Raw genomic sequence first — 13,749 nt, forward strand, 5'->3', positions numbered from 1 at the left:
TATAGAGCACTTGCTTAGTATGTACAATGCTATAGGTTTGATCCTAGGGATGCATGTACCCACACACATGAAATTACTAAGTTTTATAGATTCTACATACACAGCTATACATATAGCACATGAGCAGTATGCGTGTGTGTGTGTGTGTGTATATATATATATATATATATATATATAAATAAAATATCTGTAGAAATAATATTTACTCAAAGGGCAATTAAGGGGAAAATGTCTGGCTGGTAACTAGAGAGGCTAGAAGGAATTCCTGAAGCAGAGAACTGCCTGCCATGAGGTTGGGGAGTCAGTCCTGGGTAGGTCTGAACAGACCACTTCCTTCTCTCAAGCTGGGGTATAGTCATTCTCTTCTTCATCTGTGGATAGAACCAGCTTCCTCCTGAGAGCCTAAGACATGTTCAAGGAAGGCTTTTAACATCTCCAAGAAGAACATGTCTGACAAAGGCCTGAGAGGAACCTCTCTGTTAACATAAAAAGGCTAAGTACCTCTGTGCCATCCACAGGAGCTGGCCTAAGCAGTGGGTAAATAAGTATCAGAACAGTGAACTAAGCCATTCAGAGTAAAATTTGTGACTATAACAATTTGAGAACAAAAACACATTGAAAGAAAGCTAAGTGCCCGTGAGTAGACCTTTACCTTATGCACAGGAGTGAAGTAGAAACAATGACCCCATATTCACAAGTAAGACAGGCTGAATGAATCACAAGGCAGGCTCTAGGGCTTCCAGGAGCCTGCCGCCTGCTGTCCTGGCCCCAGTCTTCCACCACATTGAAGCAAATGGACAGTGTTGGGAAGCCTCAGCCACAAGCCGTAGACTACTGCAGAACACGTTCTCTTTGCAGAGTCCTAAGGTCCTAAGCTCCCAAACTTTCTACCAAAGCCAAAGCCTTAGCAGAATAGTCTTTGCTGAGGGTACAGTGTGGCCGTGCTCGTTAGACGCCCTGCGTCATACTCCAGGATGCTCTGTGTAAGGCAAACCGTAAGCTGAACACCTTTACTTCAACAAGCTGTTCAACAGATACTTTCCCAACGAGTTTTCAAGCTCATATTACACTACGGCAGAGTGACAAGGGAAACAGCACCATCTCACCCACATATTTCAGCATCTGAGATCTTTCACAGGTGTCCTGAAAAGGGAATAAAGTCATGACCTCAGGTCAGGCCAATGATCACTAGGTGTGACTGTAACAGAAGGTACCTAATAACCAGGGTGAGTACATATGGTGTTGGGCTAAATGTGGTCATTACAAAGTCATTTTTCATTTCCTGAAATGAATGCTGAGCAGCATGAAAACCCAAGACTGTCAAAACTAAAGCTCTGAAACCTGTCTGTTCATCAAGGATCTTGTCTCAAGTTAAACTGAACTTTCTGTAGAACTTAAAAAAAAAAAAAAAAAAAAGCAAAACTGAACTAGGTAACAAGCTAAGTAGAAAAACCACAGGCTGGAGTCAATGTAGCCAGTCACAAACAAAGCCCACCACATTCTACAAGAAATTATTTTTGCCACTGATTTGCCCAGCAACCACATTACTGTTCTAAACACAAAAATGTTGAGAATTTTCCTTGCCCAGAAGTGGTTTTGTTAAAAGGCTAAGTGCATCTTAACATACATAATTTAGTTTGCAACAAACCACAGAAATGAAGGGAAAGAAGCCTGAAAAAAAAAAAAAAAACATATATTTGCTATAATGATCTGATCATATGCCTCTAAAACACTCTCTGCTGAACTTTTGAAACCTTTAAAAAATGTTCTGCAGTCTGCTAACAAGTTAAAGATTCTCCCCTTCCTTTACTTTCTTTTTTTTTTTCACTCAACTTGACCCCATTCTATCATCAACTTGACAGTCTACATCACTATCACTTTATGTCTTAAATTGCAAAGGTGCTCAGAAAATAAAAACTATGTGTTACTAGTGATCATGGGTTTCCCCTCTGGCTGCAGTTTCCTCATGCTGCTGCAGAAGTCCACAAGCTGTAGAAAGCTGCTGCCTTGCCATCAGTTCCCACTCAACACGTTCCTTGGGACCCATGTGATGATCAAATGAACTTCCAGCTTTCTCTCCCAATGGGTAGGGCCAAGTTCTCAGAGGAAGATTAAGGTCTACTCTACTTATTCTCCCAGCAAAGCAGCACAAAAGAAAGCACGCTAGCATGCATTAAGAGACAGAAAGACACAAGGCCCAACTGACATGAGAATCTCTACTAAACAGACTAAGCTAAAGTGTAACTGCAAAGCCACTAAGGATGTTTAATTATTAAAAAGGAAACCATATGCTGGAGTAATAGAAGACAGCTCAGTAATCAAAAATGGAATGAAATAATAGTTCTTATTTTGGTTCTACTTGCCCTACTCTGAAGATCTTTTCCATATATATATGCAAAATCACAGTAACCCTGAAGAAAAGGTACAGCTACAAACACTCCAACAACTAAATTCCTGTGTTGACAAAGTGTCTCAGGAGTCTAGAAAACAGGTTTTGGTTTTCGTTCCTTAGTTATGGTAGATGTACATACACATCACAACAAGAATGAATACTGGCTTTGTTGCTGACTTATTCTGACAAGCCATTTATTTAGACCTTGATTTTTCTGACCATAAAAAAGATAATTCTATTTGTCATTAGAGAATCAAAACAGACTGAGAAAATCCTATGAAAAATGAAGAATCATAATTTATAAATGATACTAATTGTCTTTGGTTTGATGTTTTTTACAAAAAGCATCCTAAGAGAAAAGTACCGAGGGACTAGGCACATACCCCAGAGTCTAGGGAGCCAGTTGTGGCCACTAATGGTGATGGGAAACTGATGGTGGAAAATGAAAGTAACTTCCCTACTCTTTGCAAGGAAAGCCAGTTAGACATATTAGATAATACTAATCCAGGCCACCCATGTGTAGAAGTTATGGCAAAGCTTTTTAAAGTCATAAAAATTTTAGCACTATGGTATTCTGAGAGCCAAATGTAGACTCAAAAGGAGAAATAAGTCTGAGCCCTTAAATACTTATATCAAATAAAAGAAGTAAGCTAGGTATGGTGGCTCCTGTACTCGGGAGGCAAAAGAAAGAGGATTGAAAATTGAATGCAAGCTTAGACTAAGCAGCCAGATCCTGCATCAAAAAAACATGGGCTGGGGGCATAGCTCAGGGGCAGCAGGATTGCTTAGACTGCCCAAGGCCCTGGCTACAATCTCTAGCACTGAAAAGAAAAGGAAAAAATAAAAATAAAAAAGGAACAATTATCCTAACCAAAAGAAACATAAAGATTTACAAGTAATTAAGAATCAATAGGCATGGTGCAGATACTTTTAATCCTAGATCCAGGAGGCAGAAGCAGGCCAATCTCTGTGAGTTCAAAGCCAGACTGGTCAACATAGTGAGTTCCAGGACAGCCAGAGTTACAGTGAGACTCTGTCTCAAAACAATGAAAAAAAGCCAAGCGGTAGTGGCAAATATGTTTAATCCCAGCAATCAGGAAGCAGGGGCAGGTGGATATCTGAGTTTGAGACCAGCCTTATCTACAGAGCTAGGTCCAGGGGGGAAAAAGGGGGTGAGGTGGAGAGATATAGTTATAACTTATGGATGTATTTTGTAATTTAAAAGCAACTCTGGGCCAAAATACCAGATACTTGCTATTAGGAAAATTAGATGCTAATAAATTCCCTATTGCTTTGAACTTTAATATCCACATGATTCAAATTATGTACGTTTGTAATTACAAAAATGTAATTTTTAAGATCAACACCTACTGTTTCTAATACAAGGCTCTAAGTGGTATGGACTAGAAAAATTTCCAAATACTGGATACTGCTGTTTTTATCTTCCAGTGGCTTCTTAAAACCAATCTTCTTGGACAGTCACAATGAAGTACTCGTTCTCACTGCTCCACAGTACACTGCAATGCCTTTCCATCATTTATTCACCACTGCTCCCAGCCTACTGACCCCCATTCACTGCTGCCACATTAATCCCACTGATGTACAGACCACTTATCAGTCACTTGTTTCAAAAGGAGCAGCAGCTTCAACACTTTCCCTCTAACTAGCTGACACCCTTGCCAGCATTCAAAACTCCTTCCACAGCTTGTAGCCAAAGGGCCATCTACTCCACACACACACACACACACACACACACACACACACAAACACACACACACGGTAGTACATGAGTAACCAGGCCCAACTCCTACAACTTGCCTCCCCTTAATTGCTTCACTTGTAAAGCCCAAATAGTACACTATACAGATGCAAAGACCCAGTTTCAGCAATGGAGTCTGTTATGCAAGCAAAACACATCTTCACTGGATTATATCCTATGAGAAACATATGAAAATGCCCTATTCCTTCTACTATTAAACATCACACTATTATTTGAGCAAATAACCCAACAGAGCTCTCTCTCTCTCTCTCTCTCCCTCAAAATGGTTTAAAATAAAAAAGAAAACATGCCACAATAAAAATAAATTAAAAAATGCAAAAAATCTCTCAGGATTAAGAAAAATAAATGTAAAATCCCCAAAATATTTCCTCTCCAAATCTCACTATACATAACCACTAGATAACACTTTCAAAATGAAAGTTCTGGTGGAAATTCCGGATACTGAATGCAGCCCTAGACACAGCAAGGTTAACAGGAGGCGTGAGTGGTAAGAAATACCTTGTTTCAATTGTTTCTAGGCTTCTTGTGAAAGAAAATAAATCTAGGTTCAAACTGCAGGAGAACAAACAGCAAAAGCCTCAGAAGCCCTGCCACAAGGAAAACCAGCGCATTAGGAGCGCACACGTGGCATTTAGTCAGCCTGAATTAAAGCCAGAGACTGGACTAGGCTTTTGGCAGTGGGTCCCACCTTGCTCCCTGATTAGCAAGTGAAGTTTGCACAATGGCATGAGTGCAAGCTGCACTTCAGGTCTTCGGAGCATGCAGTCTGAGCTCTCCCGGTCACCAGTGCTGGTGGCACAACACAGCCACAGGGATTACCACAGCTCAGCTACTGCAAAAGCGACACCGCACCGCAGCTCCTAACCACTGTGGAAAGCAATCTCTTGGGGTGCTGGAGGGAAAGGGAATGCTATTTTCTAGGAAATGCTAACAATTGAAATAAAGTTTCCTTCCCTTTACTGCCCACATTCTCTAAATCAAAAGCAAAATGAAATGAAACAGGACTTTATCAAAAACAGGATGTGGCCTTTCATCACATTTCAGCAACTCTGGCATCTTACCTGCTGATGCTTTGATCATGTAGCCCCCCTTTTCCTCACCGGGAGGCACATCAAGCAGCTGCATAATTCTGTCCAGCAGCCCATGAATGATCTCAAACCCAGGATTCTTGTTGTAATAAACAGCACAGAGATGCCTGCAGTTTTTTGCACCCACATCTAGAAAAGCAAAAACAATTGGTCATCATGTCACATTAGCCATTTATTTAAGCAACTTGACAAAGTTAACAGGAAGAGATAACAGATTATTTGACACACATAGTGAAACAGTCAGCCTCATAAATTCATGAAAGAAAATCAAACTTTTCAGCCACCGAATTCTCAAAGGTTTTTACTTTGATGGGGAGGCCTGACTAGCTCTTAGTGCTGGCCCAGGTCCAAAGGCTTCACTACAAAACCTGCTTGTAAAACTTGCTGTAAACACTCTAGCAAAAAGTACCAGTTGATGAGTTATATTCATGATACTACCCAAATAATAACACTAAAGACCAACAGGGGTTTCTGCAGAACTATGTTATTTCCAATAGAGAATGAGAAACACAGACAGGAATGAAGTGCAACATCACTGCTTCTCAGAGCACACTGGTGGCTGTGAGAATGTGTTCTGTGCAGGCTTACATTAATGAAAAGAGCAAACACAATAAGACAAGCAAAAAAGTGGGGATAGTGCTGTGCACTGAGCTGAGGAACTTGCTCTACACTTAGATCCCTTTTTAAAAAAGGAGGCCAACAAGTTAAGAAAGAGACCAAACTAAATTGTTATTAAAATAGCCTGCATAGGTTGGAAAACTGTGAAGCAAAGCAAAGAAGTAACTATCACCAAAGTTAGAGAGAGGTTGCCCCAGGACTGGGAAGGCACTGGAGCAGAAGCATCACATCAGACACTGCAGATCCCAGCAGCACTCCATCACTTAGCCAGGCTGTAGTTACAGTATGGTTTGCTTTATACTTTTCAAAAAGCTGGATGTTATATATGTGAGGCGTGTGTGTGTGTGTGTGTGTGTGTGTGTGTGTGTGTGTGTGTATGGTTATACATAGACACAATTAAAATCTGGAATGAGGGGGCTGGACAACTGACTCAGTAGTTAAGAGCACTTGTTGCTCTTGTAGAGGAAGAAGGTTTGATTCCTAGCACCCACACATATGTCAGTTTACAACCATCCATAACACCAGTTCCTGCCAATCTGACCCCATCTTCTGAACTCCAAAGGCACCAGGCATGCATGTGATGCACAGACATATATGTAAGCAAAATGCTCATACACATAAAACCTAAAAAATACTTTTTTTAAATGGAAGAAGTAAAACAAAGAATATGAATCAATCCCAAAGACATTATGCCAGGAGAAATAAGCTAGTCAATCGTGTAGGTCAAGCCTCCATGATTCCATATACGAGGTATTGAAAGCTTTTGCTTTTTGATATGATTGAAAACAGAACCATGTGTGTACAATGGAAGGACATTACTGTGAGCTATACTCTCACCCATACCTCACAGAAAAAGAAATGGGAGGGTGGCTGTCAGAGCTGATAGGAAGGAAAGTGGAGAAATGCCATTCATTGGTCACAGGATTACAGCCATGTATGATAAAAAAGTTCTAGTGATCTACACAGAATGCATAGAGGTGCTGCTGTGCTGTACATATAACAGCTTACTAAGAAGATAGCTTGTATCTGTGTTTTAAACCACCACAATAATTTGTTACCATGTGTAAAGAATCAGAACTATATAATTTAGCCATAATCAGAACCTCCATGCATGGGGGAAAGGACTCACAGAAACAGATTAATGTTAACTGGTTATGTTTGAATACAGTAATGTTTCTACTTTTGACTATTTCAAAATCTTTCAATGATTAATATATATTATAGTCTATAAAAATAAGACAAACTACAAGGGAGCGGCAGCGCACATCTTTAACCCCAGTACTCAGGAGGCATTGGCAGGACGGTCTCTGCGAGTTTGAGGGCAGCCTGGTCTACAGAACAAGTTCCAGGACAGTCAGGTCTACACAGAGAAACCTTGTCTCAATGGCCTGCCAAAAAAAAAAAAAAAAAAAAAAAAAGTAAGACCCACCACCTGAGATAAACCCCAGTGAATACCTGGATAATAAACCAGGATATAAACAGGGAGACACTACTCACAGATCAAACCTTCGCAAACTGTCAACGATTTTTAACAAGCAAAAGATTCTCAGAGGTACTATACTGAATGAAAGAGGCTAGCTGCAGAAGGCTCCATTCTTGCCATGGTGGAAAAAGCAGATTTTAAGTAACTCAGACTAGATGGTAGTTGTATAAAGTAAAATGTAGGAGAAATGTGACTAAAATGGGAAAATATGGAGGATTTTCAGGGTGATGCTGTTAGGGATTTCAGGGTGGTAGTTTAAAAAGTACATGGCAATTAAAGGAAGATTTAAAGTCAACAGCATCACTTAACTTTAAAACTAGCATATAACTTAAGTATGCCACGACCCTTAAACTAGAGACATAGAGCTCTAATACAAATTCTGAATGCATTTGGCCTCACTCTGCTTTTTAAATTAGTAGAAAAGAGAGAAGATAATGCCTATCTTGGGAAATAAAGTGAAAACGGCAAGCTGCTTCCTACGCCCGTGGACTGAACAAAAGCTGTGGAGGCACAGCTTTTCCATACGTAAGAGCTACTAGCCACGGCTGGCACAAATGGCTTTTTATCATCCAGATAGCCAAATAATGTGGCATTCATACTACTGGTAAGCTCTGATCAGGTACTGGTTACGTATCAGGCAACCACCGGTGCCATTTTTTAGCTCGAGACGTTATGCAGCAAGGATTACTACTGCTATGAAACAGACAGAGAAGCCAAACCTCAAGGCAGTTAAGTAAAGTTGCCCGAAGTCAAGCTAACTTGCTTGGGCTAATTGCTATCAACTCCACAGCTGTGAGGTCACAAACCAGGACTTGCTCAAGACTGACTAACCCCACCCTCTCTCCACCACCCTACAGTGTCCATCAAAGACTCAGAAGGGAAACAGTCTAGGGGTAAACTCATGCACGGCCACAGAGCGGCTTCGTACAGTCAAAGATGTGCATTCCTGAAACATTTTTGCTACAAAGAACAGATGTTTTACTTCTCCAAAGTTTTGTGATTTTTAAACTTTTCATTTAAGGCACTGAAATAAATTATTTTTTAAAATCTGGAATTTGTGTCCATCAACAGTATTTATGGAGGGTATATTCTGAGTAAACTTGTAACTAAATGTTCTCTCCATTTAACACTTCTTCATGCGTGCTGTGCTTGAGGCACACCAGTTTTCCTGAGACAGTAATGGTCAACGGCACTAGAGAGCTCACAAAAACTAAACACTTATTTTCTGGAAAAAGAAGTAAGCACATGGAAGCAACTACCATGCCAGGCCGGGAGCACAGAGTGGACCACATTCCAAGGCAACATAAGGGATGGCTGAGGATGATGTGCTCAGGATGGTGTGAGGCTGCTGTGCTGCTACCCCATGCCATTGTTTCTGTCTTCAAGGACCAAGAACTCTGCTATCTGAAGTCTATAATCAAAGGTGCAAGGGTAAGAATCAATATTAAAGTCAGGCAGGCATAAATGCCGGGTGAAACGGCAGCATGCATAAACGAAAATGAGAAGCCTAATTCTGCTGCAAAAATATGAACACACACACACACACACACACACACACACACACACACTGTCTTTCTCCTGAAGGGAAAAAAATTAAATGAAACAGAACTAAATTATCCCTTTCATACTACTGACTTGCTTCTGGGTATTCCTGCCATGTGGTACCCATTTGTTGGTGTCACATGCTTCCACTTTAACACACAGGCACGTATTGAAACTACTTTGTAGTTCCATATTCACTGTGAGAGAACAGGCCAAGAGTAAGGCCACCATTCAGAGAGCTTACCGATGCAAATGAGAAGCCGCTTTATTTTACTAACCTTTGCCTTGGACTACTTTTTCCTAATCTCCAAATTGTTTAAAGTACACCTTTCTGATAACAGTAAAATATCTAGATCACAATCAGAGGATATTTTTAAAGCAAACAATGTGCTTTGAGTGGTTATAGCAAAAACATTTACAGTTAAAAATAAAAATAAAAAATTAGTAGAGCTGGGGACATGGCTCAGCTGAGAGGGCTTGCCTAACTCTGCATGGTAGCACATGCCTGACTGAAGATCAGAAGCTCAAGGTTATCATTGGCTACACAGTGAGTTTGAAGCTATCCTAGGCGATGTGAGACCTTGTCTCCAAAAAGATAAAAATTACAATTACAGTTTATTTCATTTAAGAAAGGCTTCAGGATGTGTATAGCATATATGAGAAACAATAAGCTAATCTGTAGGTTTAATTCTGCAGTAGGCTTACGAAAGGGCACTGACTTTTAGGACTATGTATCAGCTCCTCACTTAGGTGTCTCCCCCCACCTCACCAATGCTTTTTTAACATTTACTAAGGGTACCACCCCCTCTGGATTTGTTTCTGTATATTTTTGTTAAAACATTCCTCACCCTCGATTCCCATCACCAAACAACAGAAAAATGGCCAGGTATGCTATAACTGTCATCTCCTATCCTTCTGCACAGAAAGGCCACATTACATCACAGGAAGTAAAGACTGCATGCCACAAAGTAAGAACTATTTAGATTTCATGCCAAAGCTAGGGTTTGTTGGAAATGCCTCAGTTCTTTATAACTCAGTTAACAGACCTCTTGTGTCATGCCATCAAACAATTCTGTTTTTTAAATGGGCCTGCCAAGTATGTCAGCCTAAATTATCCGTGTATTTTGCAGACTTCAAAGTACTGCCTGGAGAGAGCTGATCTAAACCACCCAAAGGAGGAGTGGATAGATGCAGCTCTGTGAGCTAAAAGTATACAACAAATGACTTTTTTTTTTTTTTTTAAGGAAAAGAAAAGGGAATGGTATATGCTGTCCCTAGCACATGACTCTTACATATACTCTAGGCTTTGGCACAGGCTCCCGAGCAGTGCAGATCCTGTTGCACCAATGATTAGAGGGGAATTAGTGGTTTCTGGTGATAATTTCACCCAGGGCACAGAGTCTTCTGTATGCTCACATGCACCCAGATGTTTAAATAAAGATGCTGTCAGAACAAAAGTGGATGGAGAGAACAAAAAAGCTTCTAGAATAATCAAGGTCTGATACTGTGCTCCGACTGGAGATATTACCAATCAGCCGGACTCAGAAAACCAGGCACATCACCTTCGCTTCTAAATCTACCCTATCCGGCAGTGTTTTTAACACTAGCACCCACAAAACCATAACTCAAGCTGCAAACCCGTCTCTTAAAGAATTGTAGCACACTCTAAATGGCTCACAAAAGTGCCAAGAAGCCCACGAAAACAAAGCACCTTGAAAAACCACAGCTAATGTGGAAACAAGAACCCTGATATACTCCTGATAGAACTGTAAGCTAGTACAGCAAAAATAAATAAAACACACACACAAAAAGACATGGAAACGGAAGACAGACTTGACCGGGAGATCAGCAGCAATGAGATAGGGACAAGAATTAGTGGTATGAAGATAACAAAAGCACATTACACACGCATGAAGATGGCATGAAAGTCAACAGGGTGCCTTTCATCCCAGCACTTAGGAGGCAAAGGCAGTCAGATTTGAGGACAGCCTGGTCTACATAGCAAGTTCCAACCAAGCCAGAGGTACTTATTTCAAGAAAAAGAAAGAAGACAACAAAATCGCATAGTGAAGTCTACTTTATAGGCCTAATTAATATATGCAATGTAGTAACATATGAAATGCATATTTATACGTATGTATATATAACTATATGGTGGCTCACGTGAACATTTACTCCTACCCCTCAGGAGGTAGAAGCAGGAAGTGAGTTTGAAGTCAGTCAAGGTCACACAGCACAACCTGTCTCAAAACCAACCAAAACTAAACAAAACAAAAAGTCAAAAATTGTAGAAAATAATTCACTAAATTATCAAATATTTAAATGTGTACACCTAGGGACTGGCACGTTGTTATTTCTAAAAATGTGTTTATACAAGGGAAAATTATACTAATTGCAAGACATACTTTAGGAAAGGTCTCATAACAATTCATCCTCATTGTGTTTCCATATGGTAAAATATTATGTAGCGGTTAAAGATGAGATCAAAAGTATTCATTCATATAGACTAGGCCAAGTGGAACCACATCTGTGCAAGCTATAAAACATCACCTTTCTCTACAGCTGCACACGGACGGATAAACTACAGCTGCAGACACACACAGCACCGGCAGTGAATTCTAGGTGTGGGATGAGGGAGAAGTTAAAGATCTTTTTTTAATCAAATAAAAAGAACAAAATTCTTACATCACCACACATTTTCATGAAAGCTTAAGAATATTATAAATAGATGTTCAATCATAAAAAAATCAACAACTTTCCTAAAATAGTTCTATATTGCAGCACTAAAGTAAACAATTTTCTTCTAAAATGATGATGAAAAGCCAAGAAACAAATGTGAAATGAAATCTCTAAAATTCTCAATGCATTCAGGGAAAAAAATTATATTTCTGAGGGTTGGCTTTTATTTAGTTAATATAAACCTGGAATGGATTTTTATCTATTAAAAAAATACAGAACTGGATGCATGACAAGGCACATTATACTCACGTTAGCAGATCTTAACTATGTGGAACCAAGCACACTAAAATAACTTTTTATATTAAAAATGATATATTTACACAGCTAAGATGCCATCTCATATGCGAAGGATGCTACTTCAAAAACTGTTAACGTCAGTCTCCTTACACCCATGTTTTTTGAATTATTAATTGGAAATTCTACATGCCAAAAATATGAAATGTTGAAATTAAATTAATCCAGACTGATGACATAAGCCCTCTTCAGAAAATCTCATTCCACATGTGGATGCTGAATAATATTCCATTATCTGAGGCTCCAGAATTGATGGACAATGTCTCAGAAGATAGGTATTCACAAGCCTATAATAAAATGCTTTTCTTGAGTCTTTATCAAGCACATAAGTATACCAAAATTTATAGAGACCCAATTCCTTATTTTATTCATTTATGTCTATTTTTTGTCATGCTGGGTATTGAACCCAAGGCCATATGCATACTCCAATACTGAATATTCTCTAGCACAAGTGAGATAAACACTAACAAACCCACACACAAAGACCAAACAATTATGTTCTATGGCAGCCATGGTGCTCTAGGGAGGAAGAAGAAACAAGAACTCTGAAACAGATCTTGCAATTAAAGGCTTAAAACCCAAATTCTTTTATTTCCACATCCATTTAGGAAGAGTAAGGAGAAACAGACCATCCTCTCTCAGAGACTTAGAGACTTGTCTGGGACAATGTGAAAGTTTGGGAACTATTTAACTGTAACCTGGAGGCAGGGGGGGATTGGAGTTCAAAGGAGCCGCTCTGGAGGACAGAGGAAGGTCTGCGCAAGTCAAAGCTCAGAGTGGTCATGCTTCAAGAAACCACCTTAGCCCCGTGTGAGTGTTCTAACCCACTCCACTCAGCATAGCAATGACTGAAGTTCTGAAATGCTGTTGCTGAAACCAAGTGTGGGACTCTAAGAGTTGGCCACAGATGCACGTCGGCTGATCTCACCCTGCTGATAGAAATCACCCAAAACCCTTCACTAAGCCAGGCTCATGCAGGTCCTTAGACTCTTGCTCCTTTAACCATCTTTGTCCCAGAGATCTGTTCTCTCTGCCATCTCAGTGAGATTCTAGGTATGCTGGTGGCTTCCATGAGCACTGAGAAAAGAACCCTGATTGCAGAATTCAATTGTGTTTAAAAAGTGGGAAGGCTGGATTGTGCAGAATGAGCTAGCTTTTCCAGGCAGGCAGTCTTTTGCTCATTCCTGTAGTTTTTCTAGCTTTTAAAAACATTTTATTTACAGTTTGGCTATTCCTGACATTGAAATGAATGAGCTATTAACGTCTGAAACCAACCAGTAACATACACAGCGGCCTTGCATGCTCTCACTGCTACCCTCCCTGCTACAAAACTGAAAAACTTACCCTACGGCGGAGTCTGTACTCAGTTTCTTGTTCCAAAAACACATGCCACTCTGTCCAACAAAAGGGATAAATCAGCTTCGTCCCCTGAGTCATGACTAATTTTTAAAAGTGTTACAGCAACTTCGGATCTTGAGGCTTAACAAATGTAGTGCTGGCGCAGCCTCAAACAGGCCGAATGTGGCTGATTTACAGTGGACGTCTTAATGCTTGGAAAGTGTGCCTGACTCAGTTTCAAAACTGGCAGCCAACAGCCTCATTCGTCATGATGGGCAGTGAGAGCAGCCCATGCTAGAATGAAATGTCCGAGTAGGTCAAGCAGGAAACTGGGCGCTGTCTTTTGTCTGCTCTCAGAGGAACTCAGGAAAACACGAAAATCCACAGAAGATTCCATTTTCATTTTTATTCTGGAAGCTATTTTTGCCAAGAAGATACTAATATGAGGTTTAGGAGTGCCAGGGTTTTCTCAAAA

General features: G+C 40.1%; 1 protein-coding gene across 3 annotated transcripts in view; it reads right to left on the minus strand.

Moving 5' to 3' along the window:
- The window catches only part of Farsb (phenylalanyl-tRNA synthetase subunit beta), a 62,178-nt gene that overhangs the window by 12,251 nt on the left and 36,178 nt on the right, over positions 1-13,749 (minus strand). For 2 of the 3 annotated variants that reach the window (XM_021638602.2, XM_060368684.1), the window contains exon 16: positions 5,234-5,389. In XM_021638602.2, coding sequence (XP_021494277.1) covers positions 5,234-5,389 — 156 coding nt within the window. Of the gene's footprint in view, positions 1-5,233; positions 5,390-13,280; positions 13,331-13,749 lie in introns of all 3 variants that reach the window. The other variant, XM_060368683.1, reaches the window with a different exon arrangement.

This window comes from Meriones unguiculatus, chromosome 15 (genome assembly GCF_030254825.1).
Source record: "Meriones unguiculatus strain TT.TT164.6M chromosome 15, Bangor_MerUng_6.1, whole genome shotgun sequence".
NCBI lineage: Eukaryota > Metazoa > Chordata > Mammalia > Rodentia > Muridae > Meriones > Meriones unguiculatus.